The following is a 27,378-nucleotide window of genomic DNA, read 5'->3' on the forward strand; positions in this document are numbered from 1 at the left end:
TCCACCTCGGCCTCCCAAAGTGCTGGGATTACAGGCGTGAGCCACTGCGCCCACCGGTTTACTATTTTGAATGGAGTTTGAGCCACTCATTTGCTATGTTCCTGAAAACTCTGTTCTTGTTCTAGTGTGAATGAATAAGATGATGTACAATTGGCTCTTCCTTTCTCAGGATGAAGATGTGAATTACTGTATTTTAAAGAAACAGTCTGTCTCTGTCACCCTTTTAATCCTAGACATCTCCAGAAGTGAGTAAGTAATTCTGAAGTTCCTTCAGTTCAGTCCTAGAGTAGAGTCGGGGAGAATTTAGTAGTATGCTAACATTCCTTGGGTGTCTGCCATGTGCCAGAGACCATGCTGAGTGCTGGAGATTCAAGACAAGGCTAGGGAGACAGAGGTCCTGTCCTTGATGGGAGAGACAGAACAGCAATACACATGATCACCGCCAGACAGAGAAGTGGAAGGGAAGAAGAACTCATGAATTGTAGAAAGGAAGGAGAGGCTTCAGATAAGTGTTGGCCCAAGCAGCTTTCTAGTGAGTAGCCTTTTACCAGATGAATAAGTAAAGCATTCCAGGCAGAGGGCATAGCCTATGCAAAGGCAGACAAGACTGGGTCCACATAATGGCTTCTGCCGCTCACCAGCCCTGTGACTCTGGGCCTCAGTGTCCTTACCTACTTCATGATGATGGTATCTGCCTCATGAGATTGTTGGTGAGGATTTCTGACAATTCAGCCTCTTTGAAAATGTTGAGGCCAGGCACGATGGCTCACGCCTGTAATCCCAGCCCTTTGGGAGACCAAGGCGGGCGGATCACGAGGTCAGGAGATCGAGACCATCCTGGCTAACACGGTGAAACCCTGTCTCTATTAAAAATACAAAAAATTAGCCAGGTGTGGTGGTGGGCACCTGTAGTCCCAGCTATTCGGGAGGCTGAGGCAGTAGAATGGTGTGAACCCGGGAGGCGGAGCTTGCAGTCAGCCAAGATCGTGCCACTGCACTCCAGCCTGGGTGAGGGAGTGAGACTCTGTCTCAAAAAAAAAAAAAATGTTGAACTTTGATGAATTATCAGACTTTGTGTTTTCAAGTTCAGCATACTTCCACCTGCATACTTTGTAATTGCTGAGGGAGCCTTTAAGGTAGGAATCATGTGCTCAGACTTGCCTGTAAGGTAGACTCCTAGTAGCCCAGAAGAGGATGGATTTGAGATGAACAAGATTGGAGGTAAGAAGACTAATGAATAAGCTTCTAAAAAAAAAAAAATGCTTTGTCATAAAACCATTGTAGACCCTAACTTTTAAAATATTTTCCGTGATAACCTCTGTTTTTATTTAAGAAAGTTGATCTGACAGTCTCCTGTATTAGTTAGTCTCCTTTTGGCAGCAAGCAACAAAAGACTTGACTTAGACTCTGGCATGAATAGTGAAGACATTGATTACCTCACCTATGTGCAGTGGGGCAGGCAAGAGACAGGCCTGCAGTGGCTTGCTGATGTTAGGGACTCTGGTGCATTTCATCTCTCTGCTCTGCCATCCTGAGTGTTAGCTTCTTCCTCAGGCAGGTTTCCCAGCCATCACAAGGTGGCTCTGCTCCGTCATTCGTATCCAGCCAAGGGACAGAGAGCAGGCTCCTCCTCCAGTTAGAATGAGAAGTGCTTGAATGTGCCAGCTTGGGTTGGGCATCCACTCAGGCATGGGAACTGTCACTGGCCCCTTCTTGGTGGGATGGGGTAAACAAAATTGGGTCTCATGAGAAGGGGGAAGGGTGGAAATGGATATTAGAAGGCAACTAACAGTGCCACTGTCCTCACGCGCTTCCCTGGATTTCACTTGCTTTCTTTATTTTTTGAGACGGAGGCTCGCTGTGTGGCCCAGGCTGGAGTGCAGTGGCACGATCTTGGCTCATTGCATCCTCCACCTCCCAGGTTCAAGCGATTCTCCTGCCTTAGCCTCCCAAGTAGCTGGGATTACAGGCGCATGCCAACACACCCGGCCAATTTTTTTTTGTAATTTTAGTAGAGACAGGGTTTTGCCATGTTGGCCAGGCTGTTCCTGAATTCCTGACCTCAAGTGATCCACCCGCCTCAGCCTCCCACAGTGCTGAGATTACAGGCGTGAGCCACCACGCCTGGCCTGGATTTAGCTTTAAAGTCTTACTGATGTTTTACATTTTGTCCATTTCGCTTGTGCACCAATTTGCTGAGCATTTTAACGATACTTAAGGAAAAAGATGTACCTCAGAATTGTGTGGTTGCTAAGATCTTAAGCTTAAGAGAGACTACCTGGAGCCTCGTCCAACTACTTCCTAGCTTGGTGCCCTTGGGCAAGTTATTTAACGTTTCTGAGCCTCAGTTGTGGTATCTGTAGAATGTGGATAATAGAATCTACATTGTAGAACATCATAAGGACTGCGTGAGCTTGGCACAGGGCCTGCACGCAGCATGCTCAGTGGCCAGGAACACTGCTTTCACCTTTTTTCCTTCTGTCTTATTTGAATGTAGGGTAAGAGTAAAGTCTCCACCAGAAGCTGGTACCCAGTTACCAAAGATCATCTTCAGCAGGGATGAGAAAGTCCTTGGTCAGAGCCAGGAGCCTAATGTTAACCCTGTTTCAGCAGGCAACCAGACCCAAAAGACACAAGGTAAACCGTAAGGTGGAAACTGGCTTTCAGTTTTCACTACCTGCTTTGTAGAAGCTTTTTTGTTCCTAATTAAAAGTAAAAGTAAAACATGATTTGTTGTCGTCTTAGCATTATATTTTGGAAGTTACACAAAGATACGTAAACGTTAAAGAAAAATGTGGAAAGTCTGAAGCAGATGGAAAAACAACAGTCATTTCTCCTTATTCCCAGTGTTAGAATTTTAGTAATTTATGTTTTCTTGTAAGCTTGTTTCATAAGTCTAGAACATTTGATTTTTAAAATTCAGTCATGCTTATAATTTTATATGCATGCCTGATTACTTTTTAGCCCATTTCATACCTATCATATATCCTGTTAAGCAGATACTGTAATTTGCTCAACCTTTCCCCTTAAGGAGACACATTTCCATTTTTGTGTGATTATGAATATTGCTGCAGTGGACTTCTTTATGCATAGAACTCTCTTCATATAGAGAACGTTCTTTAAGATGGTTTTCAGAATTGCAATTTCTGGTTCAAAGGATATGAATGCGTTTGAGAATATTGATATATATTTTTAAATTCCTTTCCAAGTGAGTTGTGTGGATTTATATTCTTATCAGAAATATGTAGGAATAGTGGGCACATTATCATGTCCTAGCCAATATGGGGTATTTTCTTTTCAAAAAACAAAATCCTAAAATGAAAGGCAAAAAAGGTATTCCTGTTTATTTATATTTACTCTTGTTACTGAGACTGTACTTTTTCTCCATGTGTTGATTAACCAATTTATATTCACCTTTTTTTATTAACTGTCAGGTTCATCTGATGATTCATGTGAGTTCTTTAACGATAATTTATGGCCAGGTGCAGTGGCTCACGCCTGTAATCCCAACACTTTGGGAGGCCAAAGTGGGAGGATCACTTGAGGCCAGGAGCTTGTACCAGCCTGAGCAACATAGCGAGGCCCTGTCTCTGCAAAAATAAAAATAAAAAAATTAGCCATGCGTAGTGGCATGTGCCTGTAGTCACAACTCCTCAGGAGACTGAGGCAGGAGGATTGCTTGAATGTGACTGGTCTAGGCTACATTGAGCTGTGATGCACTGCAGCATGGATGACAGAACAAGACCCTGTCTCTGAAATAAATACATACATACTTACTGCTTATACAATGTTTTTCTCAAAGGAGGCTGGGCGTGGTGGTTCATGCCTGTAATCCCAGCACTTTGAGAGGCCAAGGCGGGCAGATTACTTGAGGTCAGGAGTTCAAGACCAGCCTGGCCAACATGGTGAAACCCCATCTCTACTAAAAATACAAAAATTAGGCCAGGCGTGGTGGCTCACGCCTGTAATCCCAGCACTTTGGGAAGCCAAGGTGAGCGGATCACAAGGTCAAGAGATCGAGACCATCCTGGCCAACGTGGTGAAACCCCGTCTCTACTAAAAATACAAAAAATTAGCCGGGCATGGTGGCACATGCCTGTGATCCCAGCTACTCAGGAGGCTGAGGCAGGAGAATCGCTTGGACCAGGGAGACGGAGTTCGCAGTGAGCCAAGATCGCACCACTGCACTCCAGCCTGGCGACAGAGTGAGACTCCGTCTCAAAAAAAAAAAAAAAAAAACCACAAAAATTAGCCGGATGTGGTGGTATGCGCCTGTAGTCCCAACTATTGGGGAGGCTGAGGCAAAAGAATTTCTTGAACCCAGGAGACAGAGGCTGCAGTGAGCCGAGATTGTGCCACTGCACTCCAGCCTGGGTGGCAGAGTGAGAGCCTGTCTCAAAAACAACCACCACCACCGAAAAACAACAACAAAAAAAAAATCAAAAAAAGAAGAGGTTTAGTTGTCTAATTGCCTCACAGTTCTGCAGGCTATACAAAGCATGGCGCCGGAATCTACTCCTGGTGAGGGCCTCAGGAAGCTTCCAATCATGGCAGAAGGCAAGAAGGAGCAGGCAGGTCACGTGGCGAGAGCAGGAGCAAGAGGGAGTGGGGAGGTGCCACACTCTTTTAAACAACCAGATCATGCCTGAACTCAGAGCAAGAACTCACTCCTTACCACAAGGAGGGCACCAGCCATTCATGAGGGATATGCCCTCATGACTCAGATACCTCACACTGGCCCTCACATCCAACACTGGGGATTACCTTTCCACATGAGATTTGGAGGGGACAGACATCCAAACTATGTCATTCAGTCTGTCCAACTTGACCGCAGTTAAAAGCCACACAGAAAGACTGCATTTGTGTGATGGTGTAGGTTAATGCCTGTGCACCATCTGCTTCTTGTCTAACTTTTTTGTGCTCATATCACCGTTCTCTGGGAAGAAAATATTCTTTTCTTTCTCTTTATCCTCTTCCTTCCTGCGGGGAGCTTGAAGTCCAGTCTTTCCCAAAAAGAGTATCTTTTTTTTTTTTTTTTTTTTTGAGACGGAGTCTCTCTCTGTCTCCCAGGCTGGAGTGCGGTGGCGCGATCTCGGCTCACTGCAAGCTCCACCTCCTGGGTTCACGCCATTCTCCTGCCTCAGCCTCCCGCGTAACTGGGACTACAGGCGCCCACCACCACGCGGCTAATTTTTTTGTATTTTTTAGTAGAGACAGGGTTTCACCATGTTAGCCAGGATGGTCTCAATCTCCTGACCTCATGATCCGCCCAGCTCAGCCTCCCAAAGTGCTGGGATTACAGGCATGAGCCACCGCACCCAGCCCAAGAATATCTTAAGTGAAAACAAAAGATAGATGCCCACTCTGTTCCATGAAAGGAGCCATTAGCAATCTTCTTGCTGTAGGGAGGAAAGTATCATTATGCTAATATTACTTGCTGTTAACTTTTTCAAGTGTGTAAATGTATCTCATGTTTTTCTTTTTGAGATGGAGTCTCGCTCTGTCACCCAGGCTGGAGTGCAGTGGTATGATCTCAGCTCACTGCAGCCTACACCTTCTGGGTTCAAGGGATTCTCCTGTGTCAGCCTCCCGAGTAGCTGGGATTACAGGCATGCACCACCATGCCCGGCTAATTTTTGTATTTTTAGTAGAGATGGGGGTTCGCCATGTTGGCCAGGCTGGTCTCAAACTCCTGACCTCAGGTGATCCACCTGCCTTGGCCTCCCAAAGTGCTGGAATTACAGGCATGAGCCACCGCACCTGGCCTTCTTCTTAAAAATTATGTTTTCAAATGTGATTACTTAGAAAATTAGGAAAGTCATTCCATGTGGCCTCTCTGGCAATAACATAAGCTAGAATATCCAGAAATGAATTCTGTTGTTACTATTACCAGTTACTAGATACCATTTATAATATAACAAGGTCTCATTTGCTGCTTCGACAGTACAAGAATTGTGTTTTGGGACCTGAGGAAATGGCAGTCCCCAAGATTATTTTGTTTAATTATTTGATATTAGACAAGCTGAAGCCTCATAAAATGATACTGTAATATATATATGTATCTGTAAGTTGAGTCATGCAGCACTCTCTTTTAAATGTTCTTGCTTCTAGACGGTAGAAAGTCTAAAAGAAGTACAGTGGATTCAAAGGTAAGAACTAACCACCCCTTTGTGCTCAGCTTTCCTGGATATGTGTGTACATGTGTGTGTTACATGCGTGTGTGTGTGTGTGTATTGATACATATACATACATGCATGCACAGACACATACATATACAGTCGTCCCTTGGTGTCCACAGGGGATTGGTTACAGGAACCCTAGTGAATATCATAATCAGTGGATGTTCATGTCTCTTATATAAAATGGCATAGTATTTAAACATAACCTACACACATCCTCCTGTGTACTTTAAATCATCTCTGGAGTACTCATGATACCTAACACAACGTAAATGCTTTATAAATAGTTGTCACACTGTGTTGGTTTTTTATTTGTGTTATTTATTACCATTACTTTTTAATCTTATCTTAAAAAATATTTTTGGTTGGCAGTTGGTTCAATCTGCAGATGTGGAACCTGCAATACAGAGAGCTAACGTGTGTGTGTGTATATATATATATATGTATATGCACACACATACATACACACACACACACACACACACACATATCTCATCTACAGGGGGCCAGATGTGGTGGTTCATGCCGTAATCCCAGCACTTTGGGAGGCTGAGGTTGGGGGATTGCTTGAGATCAGGAGTTCGAGACCAGCCTGGCCATATAGTGAAACCCTGTCTCTACTAAAAATACAAAAATTAGCTGGGCTTGGTGGTGCATGCTTGTAATCCCAGCTACTTGGGAGGCTGAGGCAGGAGAATCACTTGAACCTGGGAGGCAGAGGCTGCAGTGAGCCAAGATCGCGCTACTGCACTCCAGCCTGGGTGACAGAGTGAGACTATCTCAAAAAAAGTTTAAAAAAATAAAAACAAAAAAAAAAATCTACAGGGAATTGTCTCCTATTTTGGCGGAGAGCATTGACATACTGAAACAATTTCGAAGGAAAATTGATTCCTGGCTGGGCATGGTGGCTTGCGCCTGTAATCCCAGCACTTTGGGAGGCTGAGGTGGGTGGATTGATTGAGCCCAGGAGTTCAAGACCAGCCTGGGCTATGTGGCGAAACCTTATCTCTACAAAAAAAATAGAAAATTAGCCAGTATGGTGGTATGCGCCTGTGGTCGCAGCTGCTCTGGAGGCTGAGGTGGAAGGATCACCTGAGCCTGGGGGGCTAAGGCTACAGTGAGCTATGATTATGCCACTTCACTCTAGCCTGGGTGACAGAGTGAGACCCTGTCTCAAAAAAAAAAAAAAAAAGGAAAAGAAAATTGATTTCTAAGTTGCACAGCACTTACATGATGTAGGGTCAGGTAGTTAGGGAAGGAAGATGCCAAACCATCAGAAAAGCCCTCTGGAAGGAGCTGTCGCTGGGGCTGAGTCTGGAGTTTGTTCAGGGAAGAGAAAGACAAGGGAGGAGAGGAAGAATGCCATACGCAAAGACTGGATGATGACAAATGCTGAGCACTGGCTCGTTTGAAGTAAAAGACACATATTTGGGAGCAGAGAGAGGTCTTAGATAATATAGGGCCAAGCAATAGAGGAATTGATGCGCAGGCAATGGGAAGTCATCCTGAGTTCCTGATTGGGAAAGACTGTTTATTAAAGATCATAATTCTGAAAGTGATGTGAAGGGTAGCCTTGGAGAAGGAGAAAGGGTTGTTAGAAAGACCAGGAAGGACACAGTTGTGAGAATACAGGTTTCGGGTGATGAGGATCTGGACTAGAGCAGAGCCTTGGATGGTAAATGACTGGGAAGCCAATTAGGGTGATGGGAGGGAAAGAGAGGAGCAGAGGAGTGGGTGGTAGAAATTGCAGAAGTGGAAAAACCGGGAAAGTTTTGGTTTGTGATATCTTGATTTCTCCGTGAGGGGGACATCTAAATGGTGATGTTTTGTCTTAACAGCTTTGTTGAAGTATAATTGACCTAAAATAAACTGTAGATATGTAAAGCAGCAATCTGATAACTTTGACTTATCAATCAAGATAGTGAAATATCCATCACCCCAAAAATTTCTTCTGCCTTTTTGTAAGCCCCCTGTCCCCAAGCAATCACTGATCTGTCACTGTGGTATAGATTAGTTTTATAGAACTTTATATAACTGAATTATGCAGCACTCTTTCTGTCTTATATTCAGCATAATTACTTTGAGTTCATCCACATTGTTGCATGTATCATTTCTTTTCATTGCTCAGTTTTACTGTATAAATGGCAATATTTTGATTTTTTTTTTTTTTTTTTTTTTTTAGCTGGGGGGATCTCAGTCTTGCTCTGCCACCCAGGCTGGAGTGCAGTGCCACGATCTCAACCTCCACCTCCCGGGTTCAAGCAGTTCTCCTGCCTCAGCCTCCGGAGTAGCTGGGATTATAGACACGCACCACCACGCCTGGCTGATTTTTGTGTTTTTAGTAGAGATGGGGTTTCACCTTGTTGACCAGGCTGGTCTTGAACTCCTGACCTCAAGTGATCTGCCCACCTTGGCCTCCCAATGTGTTGAGATTACAGGCGTGAGCCACTGCGCCTGGCCAATATTTTGGTCATTTGATGTCAGCAGTGGAATTCAGGGGATGTAACAGGGCATGGCCTGGGTCAGCACCCTTAGTCTGGCTGAAGCTTCAAGGGTAGACAAGCTGTCTAGCCAAAAGATTCAAGGCAGGTGGTAGAGGTAGGGGTTAGTGCAGAGGCAGAAGAGACAGGTGAAGAACAACTACCATTCTCTGTGAAAGCAGATTTCAGCCATCTTGAAAGGATAGTTGGTTTTATTTTCAGAGAGCTTTTGAAGGTCAGCAAATTTAGAGTTTAAGAAACATGTTTTGTTTTGTTGAATAAATTACTTTTAATTAGCGTGCTTTCTATGCCGGTGTCGTCCTAAAACACACTGTTATGTCTTTTTAGGCCATGGGAGAGAAATCCTTTTCTGTTCATAATAATGGTGGGGCAGTGTCATTTCAGGTATGTATGCTTTTTGTGTAAAGCCTCCTAGAATTTCTCTCTACCATGTAGAAGGGTAATTTTTTTTTAGAGGAATTTTGAATTTAGGAATAACAGCTTAGGTATTCCCTGTATCAGTCACTTAAATGCAATAGCTCTCCCTATAACAAACCCACAAGGTGGATATTGTTACCCATCTACTTATCAAATCATAAGTCTCTGAGAGTGAATAACTTTGTGACTATCTAGTGTAGGTGACACGGTACAGTTTCCAACCCAGTCCTGCCTGGCTGTTCTCATGACCCCTTTGCCCCAACCCCATGCTACCTCCCATTCAAAGTGTGCCAGAAGCATAGTACCCCATGCCTGAAAGGACCACTGGTGATGATTTACGGTGATGTTGTAATTTTAGAGATGATTTCACCTAGACTCAGAGGCTTTGAGTGACCTGCTTAGCTGTCAGAATTATTAATTGCCCATGAGTGTTTAGCGGCAGCATAATAGCATACGTATGGGAACAAGATACTGGACTGGGCCTCAGAACCCACTTACTAGCTGGGTGTATTGGACACCTCACTTCATTTCTTTTTGTTTTGTTTTTGAGACAAGGTTTCACTCTGTTGCCCAGGCTGGAGTGCAATGGTATAATCACGGCTCGCTGCAGCCTCAACCTCCCAGGCTCAAGTGATCCTCCTGCCTCAGCCTCCCAAGTAGCTGAGACTACAGGCATAGACCACCATGCCTGGCTAATTTTTAAATTTTTTGTAGAGATGAGGTCTTGCTCTGTTGCCCAGGCTGGTCGTGAACTCCTGGGATCAAGCAGTCCTCTTACCTGGGCCTCCCAAAGTGCCGAGATTATAGATGTGAGCCACCTTGCCTGGTCTCACTTACTTTCTGAACCTCACTGTTTAATCATCTAAAAATAAAAAATGGCAGGGTGTGGTGGCTCACGCCTGTTATCCCAGCACTTTGGAAGCCTGAGGTAGGCGGATTGCTTGAGCCCAGGAGTTTTGAGACCAGCCTGGGCAACATGGTGAAACATCTCTACAAAAAATACAAAAATTAGCCAGGCATGGTGGTAGATGCTTATAGTCCCAGCTACTAGGGAGACTAAGGTGGGAGGATCACTTGAGCCTAGGAGTTCAAGACTATCCTGGGAAATATGGTGAAACTTCATCTCTTAAAAAAAATACAAAAAGTAGCCAGGTGTGGTGGCATGTGCCTCTAGTCCCAGCTACTAGGGAGGCTGAGGCAGGAGGATTACTTGAGCCTGGGAGGTCAATTTTCACACAGTGAACCTCGATCATGCCACTGCACTGCAGCCTGGGTGACAAGAGTGAGACCCTGTCTCAAAAAAAAAAAAAAAAAAATGCCTACAGTGAAATGCACAGGTCGTGTCTTAAGTGTACAGTTTGTTCAGTACTGACAAATGCATATATACCCATGTAATTCACTGTCTCAATATTTCTGTGTTTCCATCTTCTGAGAAAGCCCCTCTATCCCCATAAGCACTGTTCTGATTTCTTTTTCCATAGATCATTTTGCCTGTTCAACAATGTTTGTGTGTTCTTTAAGCTTAGTAACCATCATTTTTGTCGCTATCCATATTAATAGCTAACAGTTATTGAGAACTTGCAGGGTGCTCATTTGCTCAGAAGCCTCCAACAGCTTTCCATCTGTCTTGGAGTAAAGCCCAAGTCTTCCCACTGGTCTGCAAGGCCCATGTGGTCTAGCCCCTGTTGTCTCTCTGATCTCAGCTCCTGTTATTCACACTCTGCTGTCCCACACAAGCCTCCTTGCTCTTTCTCGGACAGATCAGGCTTTAGGCTCTGCTCTTGCTGTTCCCACAGGCAGGAATGCTGTCTCTCAGAATTCCGCAAGTCTTTGCTGAAATGTCACCTTCTCAACAAAGCTTCTCTTGTTTGTAGCCCACTCCTGTTTCCCTCATTGTGCTCTGTCTTTCCTTAGTATTATCACTTCCAACATGCTGTATACTGTACTTAGTTAGGTTTATTGCCTGTCTCCCCCTCTACAGAAGGTACCTCTCTCTCTTATTATTGATGTATATGAAACTCCTGATCTTGGCCTTGGCCTATATTTATAGAGACTAATGAACCAATACCAGGCATTGTGCTGAGTGCGCCTATGTCATTATCTCAGTTAATCCTCTCAACAACTCTGTGAAGTCGGTATTGTTATTTTTTCTCTTTTATCAACTGAGAAACTGAGCTCAGAGAGGTAATGTAACTTGTCCTAAGCAGGGGATTCAGATCCACGTTTGTTTGACTCCAAGGCCCATGTGTTTAACCACTTTGCCTTTTACTGCTTCCTTGAGAAAATACAAAAGGCACTTTTCTCTCTTCCTTCTCTCACTTTAAAATGGTTGTTAATAAAATGAGTTTTTAAAATGTTTTTCAGGCCAGGCATGGTGGCTCACACCTGTAATCCCAGCACTTTGGGATCACAAGGTCAGGAGTTTGAGACCAGCCTGGCCAACATAGTGAAACCCCGTCTCTACTAAATAAATAAATAAATAAATACAAAAAATTAGCTGGGTGTGGTGGTGGGTGGGCGCCTGTAATCCCAGCTACTTGGGAGGCTGAGACAGGAGAATCGCTTGAACCCGGGAGGCTGAGGTTGCAATGAGCCAAGATCATGCCACTGCACTCCAGCCCGGGCGACAGTCTGAGACTCCATCTGAAAAAAAAAGTTTTTCAAATGCTTCCCTCTTTTTTAATCACAAAGGAAAGTGTCACAGGATGCACACATGTGTCAAGCACCAGTACTTTGTGTCAGGCGAGCATCCAGGCACAGCAGTCTGCATGGTGATTAGCAGCACGTGCTGAAACAGCCCATCCACAGGGTTCTTGGGATGCGTGGAGCAGGCAGTGCATGGGTAGCTTGCGTTTCTCTGGCTTTCTCCCAGCTTGGAAAGAAGTCATCATGATTTCTCGCTGTTCTACCCAGTGTCTCCCAGTCTTGGATGGTGCAGTCCACACTGAGCGCTTTTGCTTCATTCATGGCGTGGGGACAGTGGTTTATCTACCTAAATACAGGAAGGGGACTGTCAGGGCTTATTCCAACTCTAGAGTTGACATTTTTGTTTTGTTTTTGTCTCTGAGGGTCAGGTGCCTACTCTGATCAACCTTGATGTTCTATTGATTTTTTTTTTAAATTATATCTTTTAAACTTTCATATCTCTTTTAGACTTCCCCTGAATCTTTTAAAATAGAAGTTGTCCATGTGTTTAGAAAAGTTTTCTTATTCTGGCTAGCTCAGGGGATTAAAATACACATTCACATTCACAATTGAGTTTGGCACATGGTTTAACATATTAATCATTCCAGCTCATGTGTTCTTGGTCTTTTATTTTTATTTTTGTCAGATGTCTTTTTTTTCCCCATTTTTTTAAGTTGTGAGGTACAGTATACATGCAGAAGAGTGTGAAGTACTTATATTGAGTTTAACAAGTAACTATGAACAGTCACCTTTATGATCCACCACCCAGGACAAGAAATAGAACAGTTCCAGCACCTGAGAAACCTTGTGTCTCCCTCGCAGTCCTTCCCAACTCTAGAGCATCCCCTGTCATGAAAAATGCTACCGTAGTCACTTCCTAGCTTTTCTTTGTAGTTTAATAGGTATATATATGTAGCCCTAAAAATGTATTTCAGGGAGATTTCTTTTTATTGGTAGAACTTACGGCTGAAGTAAAATTTTCTTAGGCTTGACCAAGAAGTCATATTCTCTAAGTCTGTCTGTCTGTCCTTTGGTTTACATTAAACTTCATTTAAACTCATGAAATGTATGAAAACAGAAAACTGTCTAAATGTAGAAAATGTAGCCTTCATTATTGTTCTCTAAAACCATAGTTGTAAATTTTGATGAGGAAATATTGATTGGTTTTCAAGTATAAGATGAGCCTCCTTTTTAAAGAGTATTTTATACCTATAAAGAGCAAAATAATACGTTAGCTTGAAGACTAGATAACCACATCTTAGGTTATCTTTGAAGACTTCCACAAAGACCATCACAAATGGCTAGATCTGTGATAAAACAGGCATAGTAAAATGTTCATTGTAGAAGTGAGGTTGTGGCTATGTAGCTTTCACTATACAATTGTCAGCTGTTCTGTATGCTTGAAAATTGTTGTAACAAAATATCGGAAGGGAATCATAGAATAAGAACATATCTCTTTAAACTCTGCCGTGGGAGAGTCGATAATTTAAGCAGTCTGTCTTTATTTCCTTCAATCCATTAATATTCATAATTTATTTCTAAGGTTTAAAAATATAGCTGAGTAGAATTTGAACAAAAAAGTAAACAATACTTTAAAAGAAAAAATATATATATAGCTGAGGATTTGGGTACCTTTAAATGTTTTCTTCTTCACTTTCAGTTTTTCTTTAACATCAGCACTGATGACCAAGAAGGCCTTTACAGTCTTTATTTTCATAAGTGCCTTGGAAAAGAATTGCCAAGTGACAAGTTTTCATTCAGCCTTGATGTGAGTACTGTTGGGAGGTTGTTCTACGTGGATTTTGTCAGCATAAAATGGGAGGTTTGTTTCTGTGTAAGATTAGATTTTAAGAACACTTAAGAAAAGAATGTGGACAGACACACATTCCTGCCACTGTGCAGGGTATGTCAGCAGAGGATTCATAGGAAAAGACAAAGCAATTTAAGATGTGTCTGCACTTCAGCCTGTGCGTTAAGAATGTGGTTGTTTTGGCTGGGCATGGTGGCTCATGCCTGTAATCCCAGCACTTTGGGAGGCTGAGGTGGGCAGATCACCTGAGTCCAAGAGTTTGAGACCAGCGTGGGCAACATGGCAAAACCCTCTCTCTACAAAAAATGTGAAAAATTAGCCAGGCGTGGTGGTACACACCTCTAGTTCCAGCTACTCAGGTGGGAGGATTTCTTGAGCCCAGGAGGCAGAGGTTACAGTAAACCGAGATTGCATCACTGCACTCCAGCCTGGGCAAAAGGGTGAGACCCTGTCTCAAATTTAAAAAAAAAAAAAGTGGTTGTGTGGTTATTTGCTGGTACTCACTTTTTTTTTTTTTTTTTTGAGATGGAGTTTCATTCTTGTTGCCCAGGCTGGACTGCAATGGCATGATCTTGCCTCACCGCAACCTCTGTCTCCTGGGTTCAAGTGATTCTCCTTCCTCAGCCTCCTGAGTAGCTGGGATTACAGGCGCCTGTCACAATGCCTGGCTAATTTTTTTTTTTTTTTTTTTTTTCCAGACGGAGTCTTGCTCTGTCACCCAGGTTAGAGTGCAGTGGTGCAATCTTGGCTCACTGCAACTTCTGCCTCCTACGTTCAAGCGATTGTCCTTCCTCAGCCTCCCAAGTAGCTGGGATTACAAGGGTGCGCCACCACACCCGGCTAATTTTTGTATTTTTCGTAGAGACAGGGTTTCACCATGTTGGCCAGGCTGGTCTTGAACTCCTAACCTTGTGATCCGCCTGCCTTGGACTCCCAAAGTGCTGGGATTACAGGCGTGAGCCACTGCACCTGGCCCTAATTTTTTTTGTATTTTTAGTAGAGACGGGGTTTCACCATGTTGGCCAGGCTGGTGTTGAACTCCTGATGTCAGGTGATCGTGATCCACCCGCCTCAGCCTCCCAAAGTGCTGAGATTACAGGTGTGAGCCACCATGCTCAGCCACTGGTACTTACTTTCTTAAGCTTAAGTGAAACAACTGAGATTCCAAATTGCTGAATAAGGGATGATATGTTTCTGAAAAGTAAAAATTAATTTCATGCTGGTTTCAGATTGAGATCACAGAGAAGAATCCTGACAGCTACCTCTCAGCAGGAGAAATTCCTCTCCCCAAATTATACATCTCAATGGCCTTTTTCTTCTTTCTTTCTGGGACCATCTGGATTCATATCCTTCGAAAACGACGGTAAACTATTACTCCCTTAAGAATGTGTTGAGATTTGAATAATGTCACTGTTTGTTGGCTCCTGAACCTGTAGGCAGTTGGCATTTAGCAGTGTTGTTCCTTTCAAAGGGCATCTTCCCGGAAACAGTATGAAGATTGTGTGGGAGCATTATGGTGTGGGAGCCCTTTGCATGCCTTGGTGTCTGTTCACTTCCTGTTGTTTTGTTTAAAAAGCAAATCTAAATTATTATTATTATTTTTTTTTTTTTTGAGACATAGTCTCACTCTGTCTCCCAGGCTGGAGTGCAGTGGCGTGATCTCAGCTTGCTGCAAGCTCCGCCTCCCGGGTTCACACCATTCTCCCACCTAAGCCTCCCGAGTAGCTGGGACTACAGGCGCCCACCACCACGCCCGGCTAATTTTGTTTTTGTATTTTTAGTAGTGATGGGGTTTCACCGTGTTAGCCAGGATGGTCTCAATCTCCTGACCTCATGGTCTGCCCACGTGGGCCTCCCAGAGTGCTGGGATTACAGGCGTGAGCCACCGTGCCCAGCCCTAAATATTTTTAATGGTATGCCAGCAAAATAGACTGTATAAGCTAAGTGTTTCCATGATGGAGATCCCACAGTCCAGGACTGAGAATAAACACATGGGTCTCATTCAGGGGCTGTTGCTTCTGGAGAGGAAGTTAGTGACGATGAGCACTGCCTGGCAAGAGCATGGAGTTACTGCTTAGAACTGAAGGTCTTGGCTCAAAGCTGCGCTGGGATAGATTCTCTGCATTGACTTCCAGATGCTTGTCACTGGACAAGACCTCTTCAAAGCCCATCTGCCTGGCTTTTAGTCTTTTTTTCTGAAACCCCTGAGGCTTTAACTTCCTGTACTTGGTTCTTGAGGGGAGCAGCTGCATATGCGTGAATTCTTTCTCCCTCCAAGAAAATTGAAAACAAAATATTAATATTCACTTAGAGAATCGTATAAAGTATTTATTATGAGGCTCATAAACTGAGTAAATGATGGTATGCGAATATGCTATTATAATATGGATTGATTTAAATTCATAGAATAATTAAGCACCCTGAAATACCTCTTTCTCTGGAGCATTGGGGTGGAAATTGAGACTTCTTTAGTCCTTGGTAGCTTGATTGTCTTCTAATGAACATGCTCAGAGTCTGGTGTATTAGACTCTGGCTGGGTTCAGTTGCTGGTACCTATTTGTTGTGATATCCTGTACACCCACCAGATAGAAAGAGTTTCTTGTTTACTTGGGAAGGAGCTACATAATCATGTTTGGACTAGATTTTCAAGCAGCAGTTACTAAGAAAAATCCTATGGGCTGGGCGTAGTGGCTCACTCCTGTAATCCCAGTGCTTTGGGAAGCCAAGGCAGGAGGATCACTTGAGTCTGTGAGTTTGAGACCAGCTTGGGCAACATAGCAAGACCCCATTTCTTTTTTTTTTTCGAGATGGATTCTCACTCTCTCCCCTAGCCCCCAGGCTAGAGTGCAGTGCCTAATCTCGACTCACTGCAACCTCCACCTCCGGGTTCAAGCGATTCTTGTGCTTCAGCCTCCGAAGTAGGTGGGATTACAGGCATGTGCCAACATACCCAGCTGATTTTTATATTTTTAGTAGAGACGGGGTTTCACCATGTTGGCCAGGCTGGTCTTGAACTGCTGACCTCGGATAATTTACCTGGCTCAGCTTCCCAAAGTGCTGGTATTACAGGCGTGAGCCACCACACCTGGCCCAGCAAGACTCCATTTCTACAAACAAATTTAAAAATTATCCAGTTGTGGGCTGGGCGCAGTGGCACACGCCTGTAATCCTAGCACTTTGGGAGGCCGAGGTGGGCAGATCATGAGGTCAGGAGATTGAGACCATCCTGGCTAACACAGTGAAACCCCGTCTCTACTAAAAATACAAAAAATTAGCTGGGCGTGGTGGCAGGCGCCTATAGTCCCAGCTACTCAGGAGGCTGAGACAAGAGAATGGCGTGAACCCGGGAGGTGGAGCTTGCAGTGAGCTGAGATTGTGCCACTGCACAAAATTAAAAAAATCCAGTTGTGGTGGTGCACACCTGTAGTGCTCACTACTGGGGAGGCTGAGGTGGGAGGATTGCTTGAGCCTAAGGGTTTGAGGCTGTAGTGAACTATGTTTGTGCCACGGCATTCCAGCTTGGGACACAGAGTAAGACTCTGTCTCTAAGAAAGAAAGAGAAAAAGGCAGATGGAAGGAGGGAAGGTTATAAAAATTTAGGCCATAAAAGTTTTTGGGTGGGTTTTTTTGTTTTTTTGTTTTGTTTTGTTTTTTGAGACACAGTCTCGCTCTGTCGCCCAGGCTGGAGTGCAGTGATGAGATCTCAGCTCACCACAACCTCTGTCCCCCAGGTTCAAGCGATTCTCTTGCCTCAGCCTCCTGAGTAGCTGGGATTACAGGTGCCTGCCACCATGCCTGGCTACTTTTTGCATTTTTAGTAGAGATGGGATTTTGCCATGTTGGCCAGGCTGGTCTTGAACTCCTGACCTCAGGTGAGTTGTTTTTTTTTTTTTTTTTGAAGAAAGTTCTACTTTTGTCTTTACTGGAAAAGTAAGAACTAGGAGTCAGACCTGATTTCAGGTGTGAACTTGGACAGTGACTGCCTGTGTGCCTTGCTTCACTCTAAATCTCTTTTTTCTTGGCTATGAAACTGAGACAGTAATACTCTGCCTTCCTGTAAGAGTCTTGGATTCTTAGACATGTTCTGTGATTCCCCCTAAGATAATGTGTATGAGAGGGCTTTGCAAATCAGGGTGCCATCCAAACCTGAGGTATTTATAAAATAGTTTAGTAGCCAGGGGTTCAGTGGTGTTTTAATTTTCCTTTAGTTATTGGTGGCAATAGTCATTGTCACTGGTTCACTTATATCAAATTGTGGTAACAGTTTTCTTTATTTTATTTTTTTTGGGACAGAGTCTCGCTGTGTCGCCAGGCTGGAGTGCAGTGGTGCAATCTTGGCTTACTGCAACCTCTGCCTTCCGGGTTCAAGTGATTCTCCTGCCTCAGCCTCCCAAGTAGCTGGGACTACAGGCATCCGCCACCATGCCCAGTTTATTTTTGTATTTTTAGTAGAGACGGGGTTTCACCATGTTGGCTGGGATGGTCTTGATCTCTTTACCTCGTGATCCACCTGCCTCGGCCTCCCAGTGTGCTGGGATTACCGGCATGAGCCACTGCGCCCAGACCGTGGTTAAATGAGGCTGACCTATTGTGTACAAGTCTCATCTGTAATTTTTGTTGGAGTATAGTGTGCATGGGGGAAGGTCATTTAAGTCCTGCCCATGTTTTCCTGGGAGTCTTAGAGTCAGTTCTGGTAGGCTGGAAACCCACAATATAAAGGCACATGACCAAGGCTGCCAGGCGCATTTCACTGGCCCCTGAAAGCTGGAAACAGCTGAGAGATCTTTGCCTCATTTATTGAGGCCCAGAGAGGGGAAACGAGAGCCAGTGTCACCCAACAGAGCTGGGACTGGAACCCGGGTCTGCTTGCTAGTATGTATCAGGCCCCTCCCAACTTCAAGTGTAGGGAGAACTAATATTTGAGCCGAGGTCAGTGAGGCTTATTCTTTCCCTCACATCGCTGCCCCATCACAGATGTTCTCACCATGGACAGCAGGTTAAGGTTGCCAGAGTGTGAATGAGCACAGCTCTTTGTGGTGGGTGGTTTTACACTCTGGGTAAATCTCATTGGCATTCAGTAGTTCCAGACTATTCTGGCCTTGACTTCCCTTTTGACCTTCAAGTAGGTGGGCACTGGAACAGGAAAGTACCAGGGAAGAAATGAGCCCAGAAACTGGTATCCCTGTGTGGTACACTCTCATTCTCAGTGCCAGGCCCCTCTTCTGCTCTATTGTTCCCTTTCATTTCCTGTCCCCTCTCCCACTCCTTCCCAGTCATGGAGAACTGCTCAAATGTGTTGCATATACATTTTTAGACTTTTTTTTTTTTTTTGAGACCTAGTCTCACTCTGTGCCCCAGGCTGGAGTGCAGTGGTGCAATCTCAGCTCACTGCAACCTCTGCCTCCCGGGTTCAAGCAATTCTCGTGCTTCAGCCTCCCGAGTAGCTGGGACTACAGGCGCCTGCCACCACGCCCGGCTAATTTTTGTATTTTTAGTAGAGACGGGGTTTCACCATGTTGGCCAGGCTGGTCTAGAATTCCTGACCTCAGGTGATCGGCCTCGCAAAGTGCCGGGATTACAGGCATGAGCCACTGCGTCTGGCCTGATTTTTGGATATTTCTATATTCTTATAGATAAGTACTGTTTATTGGTGTTGCATTTATTTTAAATTTACATAAAATATCTATAGACGTGTTGTACATTTTTTACTCAGTATTATCCTTTCTGCGATCTAGCCATGTGGCTGAGTATGTGTCTCATTCATTGATTTTTACCTACTCCACAGCATCCCATGCTCTGTGTCCTCACGTTTGACTGCTTTGGTCCTTTAGTGATGGACACACGCCTGGACTGCCTACATCTCCCTGCTACCCCAGCCACTGCTGGCATGTACCTCCAAAGATCCCCTGTGGACCTGTGCAGCCTTTGAGCTGCAGTCCCAGAAGGAAGCACACTGTGCCATGGGTAGTTAATTTCTTTTCTTTTTTTTTCTTTTGAGACAGAGTCTCACTCTGTCACCCAAGCTGGAGTGCAGTGGCACCATCTTGGCTCATTGCAACCTCCACCTCCTGAGTGCAAGCGATTCTCCTGCCTCACCCTCCCGAGTAGCTGGGACTACAGGCATGTACCACCATGCCGGGCTAATTTTTGTATTTTTAGTAGAGATGGGTTTTCACTGTGTTGGCCAAGCAGGCCTTGAACTCCTGGCCTCAAGAGATCCTCCCACCTTGGCCTCCCAAAGTGCTGGCACTACAGGCATGAGCCACTGTGCCCAGCCATCAGTTAATTTCATTAAGGGCCAGATTGCCTTCCAGTGTGGCATATAGGTTTATACGTCTACCAGTGGTGCATACATATAATAGGGTTTGCTGTTTCTCCACATTGTCACCAATACTGACATCTTAATTTTTGCCAATCTGATAGGTGTAAAGTGGTATCTTGCTTTATTTTGCATTTCTGTGAATATTGGTGATGTGGATTATTATTTTAGGGACTCATTAACCATTTCCCGTCTTGTGGCTGCCTGTATTCTTTGCCTTTTTTTTTTTTTGAGACAGGGTCTCACTACGTTGTCCAGGCTGGAGCAGTGGCATAATCGAGGCTTACGGCAGCCCCAAACTCCTGAGCTCAAATGATCCTCCCACCTCAGCCTCCCGAACAGCTGAAACTATAGGGACGCACCACCACTCCTGGCTTAATTTTTGTTTGTTTTGAGACTGTTTGTTTTGAGACAGGGGCTCGCTCTGTCACTCAGTCTGGAGTGCAGTGGCACAGTCACAGCTCACTGCAGCCTTTGCCTCCTGGGCTCAAGTGATCCTCCCACCTCAGCCTCCCAAGTAGCTGGGGCTACAGGTGTGCACCACCACACCCAGCTAACTTTTTGTATTTTTGGTAGAGGTGGAGTTTCGTCATCTTGCCCGGGCTAATCCCAAACTCTTGGGCTCAAGTCATCTTCCCACCTCAGCCTCCCTAAGTGTGGGATTACAGGCATGAGCCACTGGACCTGGCCTCATAATAGCCTTAATATGTTCTATTAGGTTAATTCCTAAGGGGAGATGGGAAGGAGTAGAGGAATTTAATGCCCAGCAGCCCAAAGGTGGACTAGTATCTGTGACGGGGTGGGCATGGGAATGGGTGCTTTCTCATTGGCCTGGGGTATTTGCAGACACCAGCCATAAAGGAGAGAGAAATGGGCATGACCCCGGCACTTTCTCCTCACACATCCCTACTGCTGGCTCCCAGCCCCCCTACTCTGGGCTGCAGACTTCCCCTACAGCTGTTTGTAATCACTTTCTGCTTTCCTGGGAGCTCTGTGCTGTTTTCTCAGGTCCATCTATCTCATTCTTGCCCCTGGCTTTCCCAGGGTGGTTTCCGGGAACAAGCTGGCAGGCTGTGTTAGATTTCCATTTACTCAAGAGTTGGAATCCATCATGTCTGGCTTTAGTGCATAACTCTCAGGTTCATTCACAACATTAAATTGTGTATTAGAGATTACTTTAGGACTCCATTCAAGGTCTTTTTTACCAGCAAAAAGTACTTTATAAAAAAAGTGGCCGGGCACAGTGGCTCACCCCTGTAATCCCAGCACTTTGGGAGGCTGAGGCGGGTGGATTACTTGAAGTCAGGAGTTCAAGATCAGCCTGGCCAATGTGGTGAAACCTTGTCTCTACTAAAAATACAAAAATTAGCCAGACATCATGGCGCACGCCTGTAATCCCGGCTACTCAGGAGGTTGAGGCGGTGGGGGGCATCACTTGATCCTGGGAGGTGGAGTCTGCAGGGAGCCGAGTTTGTGCCACTGCACTCCAGCCTGGGTGACAGAGTGATACTCTGTCTCAAAAAAAAAAAAAGTTTTAGCTGGGTACAGTGGCTCATGCCTGTAATATCAACACTTTGAGAGGCCAAGGTGGGTGGATTGCTTGGCCAGGGGTTCAAGACCAGCCTGGGAAACTTAGCAAAACCCTTTCTGTATAAAAAATACAAAACAAATTAGTTGGGCGTGGTGGCATACACCTAAAGCCATCCTCCCACCTCAGCTTCCCGAGAGCTGCTTGATCGTTTGAGCCCGAGTTCAAGGCTGCAGTGAGCCGTGATGACACCACTGTCCTCTAGCTTGGGCGACAGAATAAGACCCTGTCTCAAAAGAAAAAAAAAAAAGTTTCATGTTTGTGGTTTGCACAGATTATATTTCCTGTCTCCTTATAAATATAGCTGATGTCTGGAGCTTTGACTGTCCTTTGGGAGAAAGGAATCTTCCTTTAATTCTTTTCTCTCTGTTTTTATAGGAATGATGTATTTAAAATCCACTGGCTGATGGCGGCCCTTCCTTTCACCAAGTCTCTTTCCTTGGTGTTCCACGCAGTATGTATTAGCATTCTGGGGATCATTCATGAAATTATATGTAATGCCTGTGTGACTAGGCAAAAGAAATTTGAAGAAAGGGGATAGATGGGTGGGAAACAAAGACAAAGAATACATTTCTCATAAAGCCTCCTCTTGTCTGGGAGGGCCTGGCCATGCAGGTAAATGATTACCACCTCCCCTCATATTAGACTTCAGACATCTTCTAATACTACTTACAGGCCTACAATTTTTCTAGAACACTTATTATTGTTTTTATTTCTTTGTTTTTTGTTTTGTTTTGTTTTGTTTTACCATTTCTAGAGATGAGAGTGCCACCTGCTGACTTGTTTCCATGACTTTTTTTTTTTTTTTTTTTTTTTGAGACAGGGCCTCACTCTGTTGCCCAGGCTGGAGTGCAGTGCCGAGATCTCTGTTCACTGCAAGCTCCTCCCCCCGGGTTCATGCCATTCTCCTGCCTGAGTCTCCCAAGTAGCTGGGACTACGGGCGCCCGCCACCACGCCCGGCTAATTTTTTTGTATTTTTAGTAGAGACGGGATTTCACTGTGTTCACCAGGATGTCTCCTGACCTTGTGATCTGCCCACCTCAGCCTCCCAAAGTGCTGGGATTAGTGAGCCACCGCACCTGGCCTCCACGACTTTTTTTATGTTTCCAGATATTCCCTCATGTTCCTATGTGATTTGAAGTTCAATTCAGTATTAGCATATTTATCTGAGCGAAAATTGATGCTGTGAAGCTGGAGGCATGAGAATTGAACCTCAGCTTTGTGTATTTGGAACTTATGCAAATTAAAATGAACTTGCCCAAGGGGGTAAGATCACAACTTCTCCTGTCCGTGGGCCTCCAAGTGCCTGTGGAGCACACTTGCAAGGATGACAGTCTCTAGACATGTACTCTTTGCTGTACTTGAAAGTGCCCTCCTTGGAAAAGGCAATAATATATCCAGTGGCAGCGTCACAAAATGACAATGATTTGGATAATTTCCCATCTGGGTCCAAGTTAAAAGATTCTTTGTGGAGCTATGTAGATAATGAGTGATTCTGAAATGTAGTTGTTTGATTTCAGATTGACTACCACTACATCTCCTCCCAGGGCTTCCCTATTGAAGGCTGGGCTGTTGTGTACTACATAACTCACCTGTAAGTATGCAGGTCCACATGAAATACACCATGAAATGACATACAACACAAGTGGGGGTGGGCAACAACCTGCCCCGAGTTAACCAGCCCTGCCTTCCTGTGGCAGCCTGTCTGGGGCCCCTGCCCTCCTGTGGCAGCCTGTCTGGGGCCCCTGCCCTCCTGTGGCAGCCTGTCTGGGGCCCCTGCCCTACTGGAGGAGTGTGGCTCATGGGTGGCTGTCCAGACTTGGGAAGTCAGGCTTAGTGGCATGCTCCTGCCTCCCTGTGGCCATTGGCTGTTCAGGCTGTGGGGTGCAGAGCTAACTTTGTGTGCCCTGAAGGAAGTGGTGCTCATGTATGATGGATTTCCTAAATTTGGCTGCCCGTCTTTTGTTAGAAGCTTGTGAACTCATAGAAGGAACTATGCAATCTAACTGGCAGTGAGAGTCTAAAGAGACCCGCTGGTGTCTGTTCCTTGTTTTCTCTTCCAGTTTGAAAGGGGCGCTACTCTTCATCACCATTGCACTCATTGGCACTGGCTGGGCTTTCATTAAGCACATCCTTTCTGATAAAGACAAAAAGATCTTCATGATTGTCATTCCACTCCAGGTAAAAGAACCCTCATCCCATTTATCACTTCCTTTCTTGGCACTTAGCAGGGCTCAGCTCCAAGCCTGTATGGGAAGAGGGAGTCAGCTCACCCTGAAACCCCAGCTTCTGCTAGTGGAGGTTGAAGACTGGGATTCTCTTTCTGAATTCTGAATAGCCTTCAGGTCATTGCACTGGGAGATGCTTGGGCATCAGTCAGCCACTGGCCTTTGGGGGCCTAGATTTTGAGTAGAGAGCTGCTGACAGTGACAGGGAGACACACAGTAACACACAGTACTGTTCTCTCTTCTGCATCATTTGCTTCATAACTAAATGGTGCCCTTGGCGAGGAAGCTCAGAGATGTATTGATTTTATTAACAAAGTATTTTAAAACTGTGAACTACACCAGTGAATTTCCACAGGTAGAATATGGTAGTAGACATGAGGGGCAAACATTTCCTAAATCCTTGCCATGTTTGGGGCCGAGGGCCAAGGCCAGCCTTACAAGGCTGTGAGTCTTTTGGGGGAGGAGCCTTGTCTTACTGGAAGCAGAACTTGGATGTAAAGAACTTACAATGAACAGAGAGGTTTTAGCAGGGATGCATAACTACCCTGCTCTGCTTGACCAGACAGCATCTGTTTGACAGAGTTGTCCCCGTGAACTGTTCTCACATTTTGGAGCACAAAGTAAATGTGGAAGGTTGGGGGTGGAAGGGGACAACTCCTGAGGCACCCAGATCAGCCGTCCCAACTCTGGCAGAGTTTGCAGCAAAGCTCCTCTCCGAGTTCTAACAGACCTCATCCACCCTTACGTTCAATAATGAGGAACGTGTGTTGACATCAAGTGAATGGGACAGGCCAGTTGCTCTGGGTTTCCAAGGAGCGAGTAAGCACTCAAGTTGGAAGGATCAAGGAGGGCTTTGTGACAGAGATGGGGCTGGCCTGGGTGTTGAAGGAAAGGAATGTGACAGAGGCCGTGGCATAGCAGTAGGTACATATGACCCTGCTGCCTGCTGAGCAAAACATGTTGAGGGACGGTGCCGGTCTTTCGGCTGTTGAGCCACCGTGGTCACTTCTTCAGCCAGACTGAGTCCTACAGCCGCCGAGGTCTTGGAGTTGTGAATGACAGAGCCTGGGTTGTCACCCGGCTGCGTGTGCCTCTTCCCTTTAGTAGATTCCCTCATCCCTCTAGAGTCTCCCCCCACCAGCCTGAACTATGCTGTCGTGGGGCACAGCCTTCCAGGAAGCCCGTCCTGGGCTTCCCTGAAAGACAAACACACAGAGTTCCATGGAATATCAGTCTGAGAAAATAAGGACATTTAAAAAATTAAGAAAGTTATGAGTATTTAGACATAGAACTAGTCTGGGAGGGCCTTGAACGTCAGCCTGAAAAGTTAAAACTGCTTCCTTTTGGCCGTGGGCAGTGAAGAAAGTTTCTAAGTAAGGAGTAGATGATGTCCATGCAAAATGGTGTTTCAAGAACACTCTTGGCACGTTGTTCAACACTGGGAACATTCTGTGTCTCATGTAGTGTGTGAATTAAGGACAAAATGGAGTTTTGAATTTAAGATGTGAAAGCCTTTGTTTTCTACTTTGTCCTCTTACTTTTAGACAGGGTCTCACTCTGTCGCCCAGGCTGGAGTGCAGTGGTGATCATGGCTCACTGCAGCCTTGAACTCCTGGGCTCAGGCGATCCTCCTGCCTCAGTCTCCCGAGTAGCTGGGACCACAGGCGTGCACCATCACACCTGACTAATTTTTAAATTTTTTTTTTTTTTTTATTAGAGGCCAGGTCTCACTATTTTGCCCAGGCTGGTGTCAAACTCCTGGGCTCAAGCAGTCCTTCTGCCTTGGCTCCCCAAAGTTCTGGGATTATGGGTATGAGCCACCACACCCAGCCCTACTTGGTCTTTTTAGATGGAGCCACAGATGCTAACATTTTGAATAGACAGGGCTTCACGAGCAATGTGGGACAGGGAAGGACCCAGAAGCTGGGTGTCATTGGAGAGGCTGAAATTTCATAATTTTTGCATTAGTTTTAAATGAAATTTCAGATAATTTGATTCTAAGTCCTGTATAGAAAGAGAAATTAAACTTAGAGACTTCCTAAATAATAGCACTACAGATTTTACATGCAAAGTGTGGAGGATTACCTTTACAGCAAGTCAGGCAGAGTATTTGGGACCAGGGACTTCTCATGGGGTATATAGGTAGAATGATAATCTCTGCATCCATTCCCAGTGGGAATCTTCAAAACGATGTATTATAAGTGGTAAATTTCCCTTATGCTCTGTGGCATCTCAGTTTAGCCAGTGGAAAGACTTTTTATAAAGACTTATGCTAAGAACCTAATAACGGGCCTGAGTACAGAGCTTAATAGTGGGCCTGAGTATATGAGGCAAAGCCTTACCTTTGGAGGGAGAAGCAGTGCGCAGACACTGGTGAACCTCAGTGGAAGAACTCGCCATGTCCTGTGTGGGGAGGACCTGGACTTGAATGATCCCGTGAGCAGCAGTGTGGCCACTCAGCTGTAGGGCTGGAATCAGCCATTCTCACCGCTCTGGTTTCTGAAAACACAGTTCCATTGTCTGGCACTTAGATGAGTTATTGTCACTGAGCACCATGGCCTGAAAAACGTGGGCATTATGGCTAAATAGGGTGTTAAGTGCCACCTGTCCAGCAGTCCAGCACCTGAGTGACTCCACTGGGTTTGGGGTACCTGAAAAGCAAAGTGTCCCTGTTATCTACTGCTGCATAACAAATCACCCCAAAACTCAGCGACTTAAAACAACAATAACCCATCATTCTGCCTCTCAGTTTCTGTGGGTTAGGAATTCAAGAGTGGCTAGCTGGGTAGGTCTGACTTGGGTCTTGTGGCATAGTCGCACCATGGCTGGGAACATCTTGAAGTCTCCACTCGCATCTGTCTTCTGGGCTGAGAAGCTTGCTCAGGTGGGGACTGGGACAGCCGGGGCTCCTGGGGGGCCTTTCCATCTCTGCATGGTCTGTACAGCAGGGTAGTTTCAGGGTAGCCAAACTTCCTACAAGAAGGCTTAGGGCTCCAAAGGTCCCAAGAGAGCTGGGTGGAAGCTTTATCTACCTTGGAAATCACACAGCAGCACTTCCATCTTACTGTATTAGAGCAATTACAGGCCTGTGCAGATTCAGGGGGATGGCGTAGAGACTCTCCTTGATAGCGGAGTGGCAGAGTTCTGGAAGAGCACGTGGGACTGGAAAGAATGCTGTGGTTGCAGATCGCGGGTCTGGAGGCCAAGGTGTACACCCCACATTGGGGCTGCTAGCATCATAACAGTCCACCCATGCTTTGGGGCCTCAGCAAATTCTCATGTCTGTAGGTCCTGGCAAATGTAGCCTACATCATCATAGAGTCCACCGAGGAGGGCACGACTGAATATGGCTTGTGGAAGGACTCTCTATTTCTGGTCGACCTGTTGTGTTGTGGTGCCATCCTCTTCCCAGTGGTGTGGTGAGTAGCTCACAGGGAGGAGGCCACATGACAGCTTGGCTGTCAAGTCCTACAGCTGAACTGGCCATTCCCAAATTGATCTCAGTCACGTGGGATGTGTGTTTAAAAGTACAGCTTTCTGAGTCCCAGACTGACCTGAATCAGCCTCCAGGGGCAGAACCCTGTGTCTTTTTCCAGTTACTCCGGGTATTCTGGCAGAGCTAATCCGTCACCATGAGCTGGCATTTAACA

General features: G+C 45.3%; 1 protein-coding gene across 4 annotated transcripts in view; it reads left to right on the forward strand.

The window, feature by feature from the left end:
- GPR107 (G protein-coupled receptor 107) overlaps nt 1–27,378 on the forward strand; it is a 90,904-nt gene that overhangs the window by 27,990 nt on the left and 35,536 nt on the right. For all 4 annotated transcript variants that reach the window (XM_054521206.2, XM_009244954.4, XM_009244955.4 and 1 more), the window contains exons 4-13: nt 170–249; nt 2,498–2,637; nt 6,112–6,149; nt 9,008–9,064; nt 13,443–13,550; nt 14,822–14,955; nt 21,878–21,953; nt 23,021–23,094; nt 23,564–23,681; nt 27,017–27,147. In XM_054521206.2, the coding sequence (XP_054377181.1) occupies nt 170–249; nt 2,498–2,637; nt 6,112–6,149; nt 9,008–9,064; nt 13,443–13,550; nt 14,822–14,955; nt 21,878–21,953; nt 23,021–23,094; nt 23,564–23,681; nt 27,017–27,147 (956 nt within the window). The remainder of the gene's footprint in view (nt 1–169; nt 250–2,497; nt 2,638–6,111; nt 6,150–9,007; nt 9,065–13,442; nt 13,551–14,821; nt 14,956–21,877; nt 21,954–23,020; nt 23,095–23,563; nt 23,682–27,016; nt 27,148–27,378) is intronic.

The sequence above is a fragment of the Pongo abelii genome, chromosome 13, assembly GCF_028885655.2.
Source record: "Pongo abelii isolate AG06213 chromosome 13, NHGRI_mPonAbe1-v2.0_pri, whole genome shotgun sequence".
Classification (NCBI taxonomy): Eukaryota; Metazoa; Chordata; class Mammalia; order Primates; family Hominidae; genus Pongo; species Pongo abelii.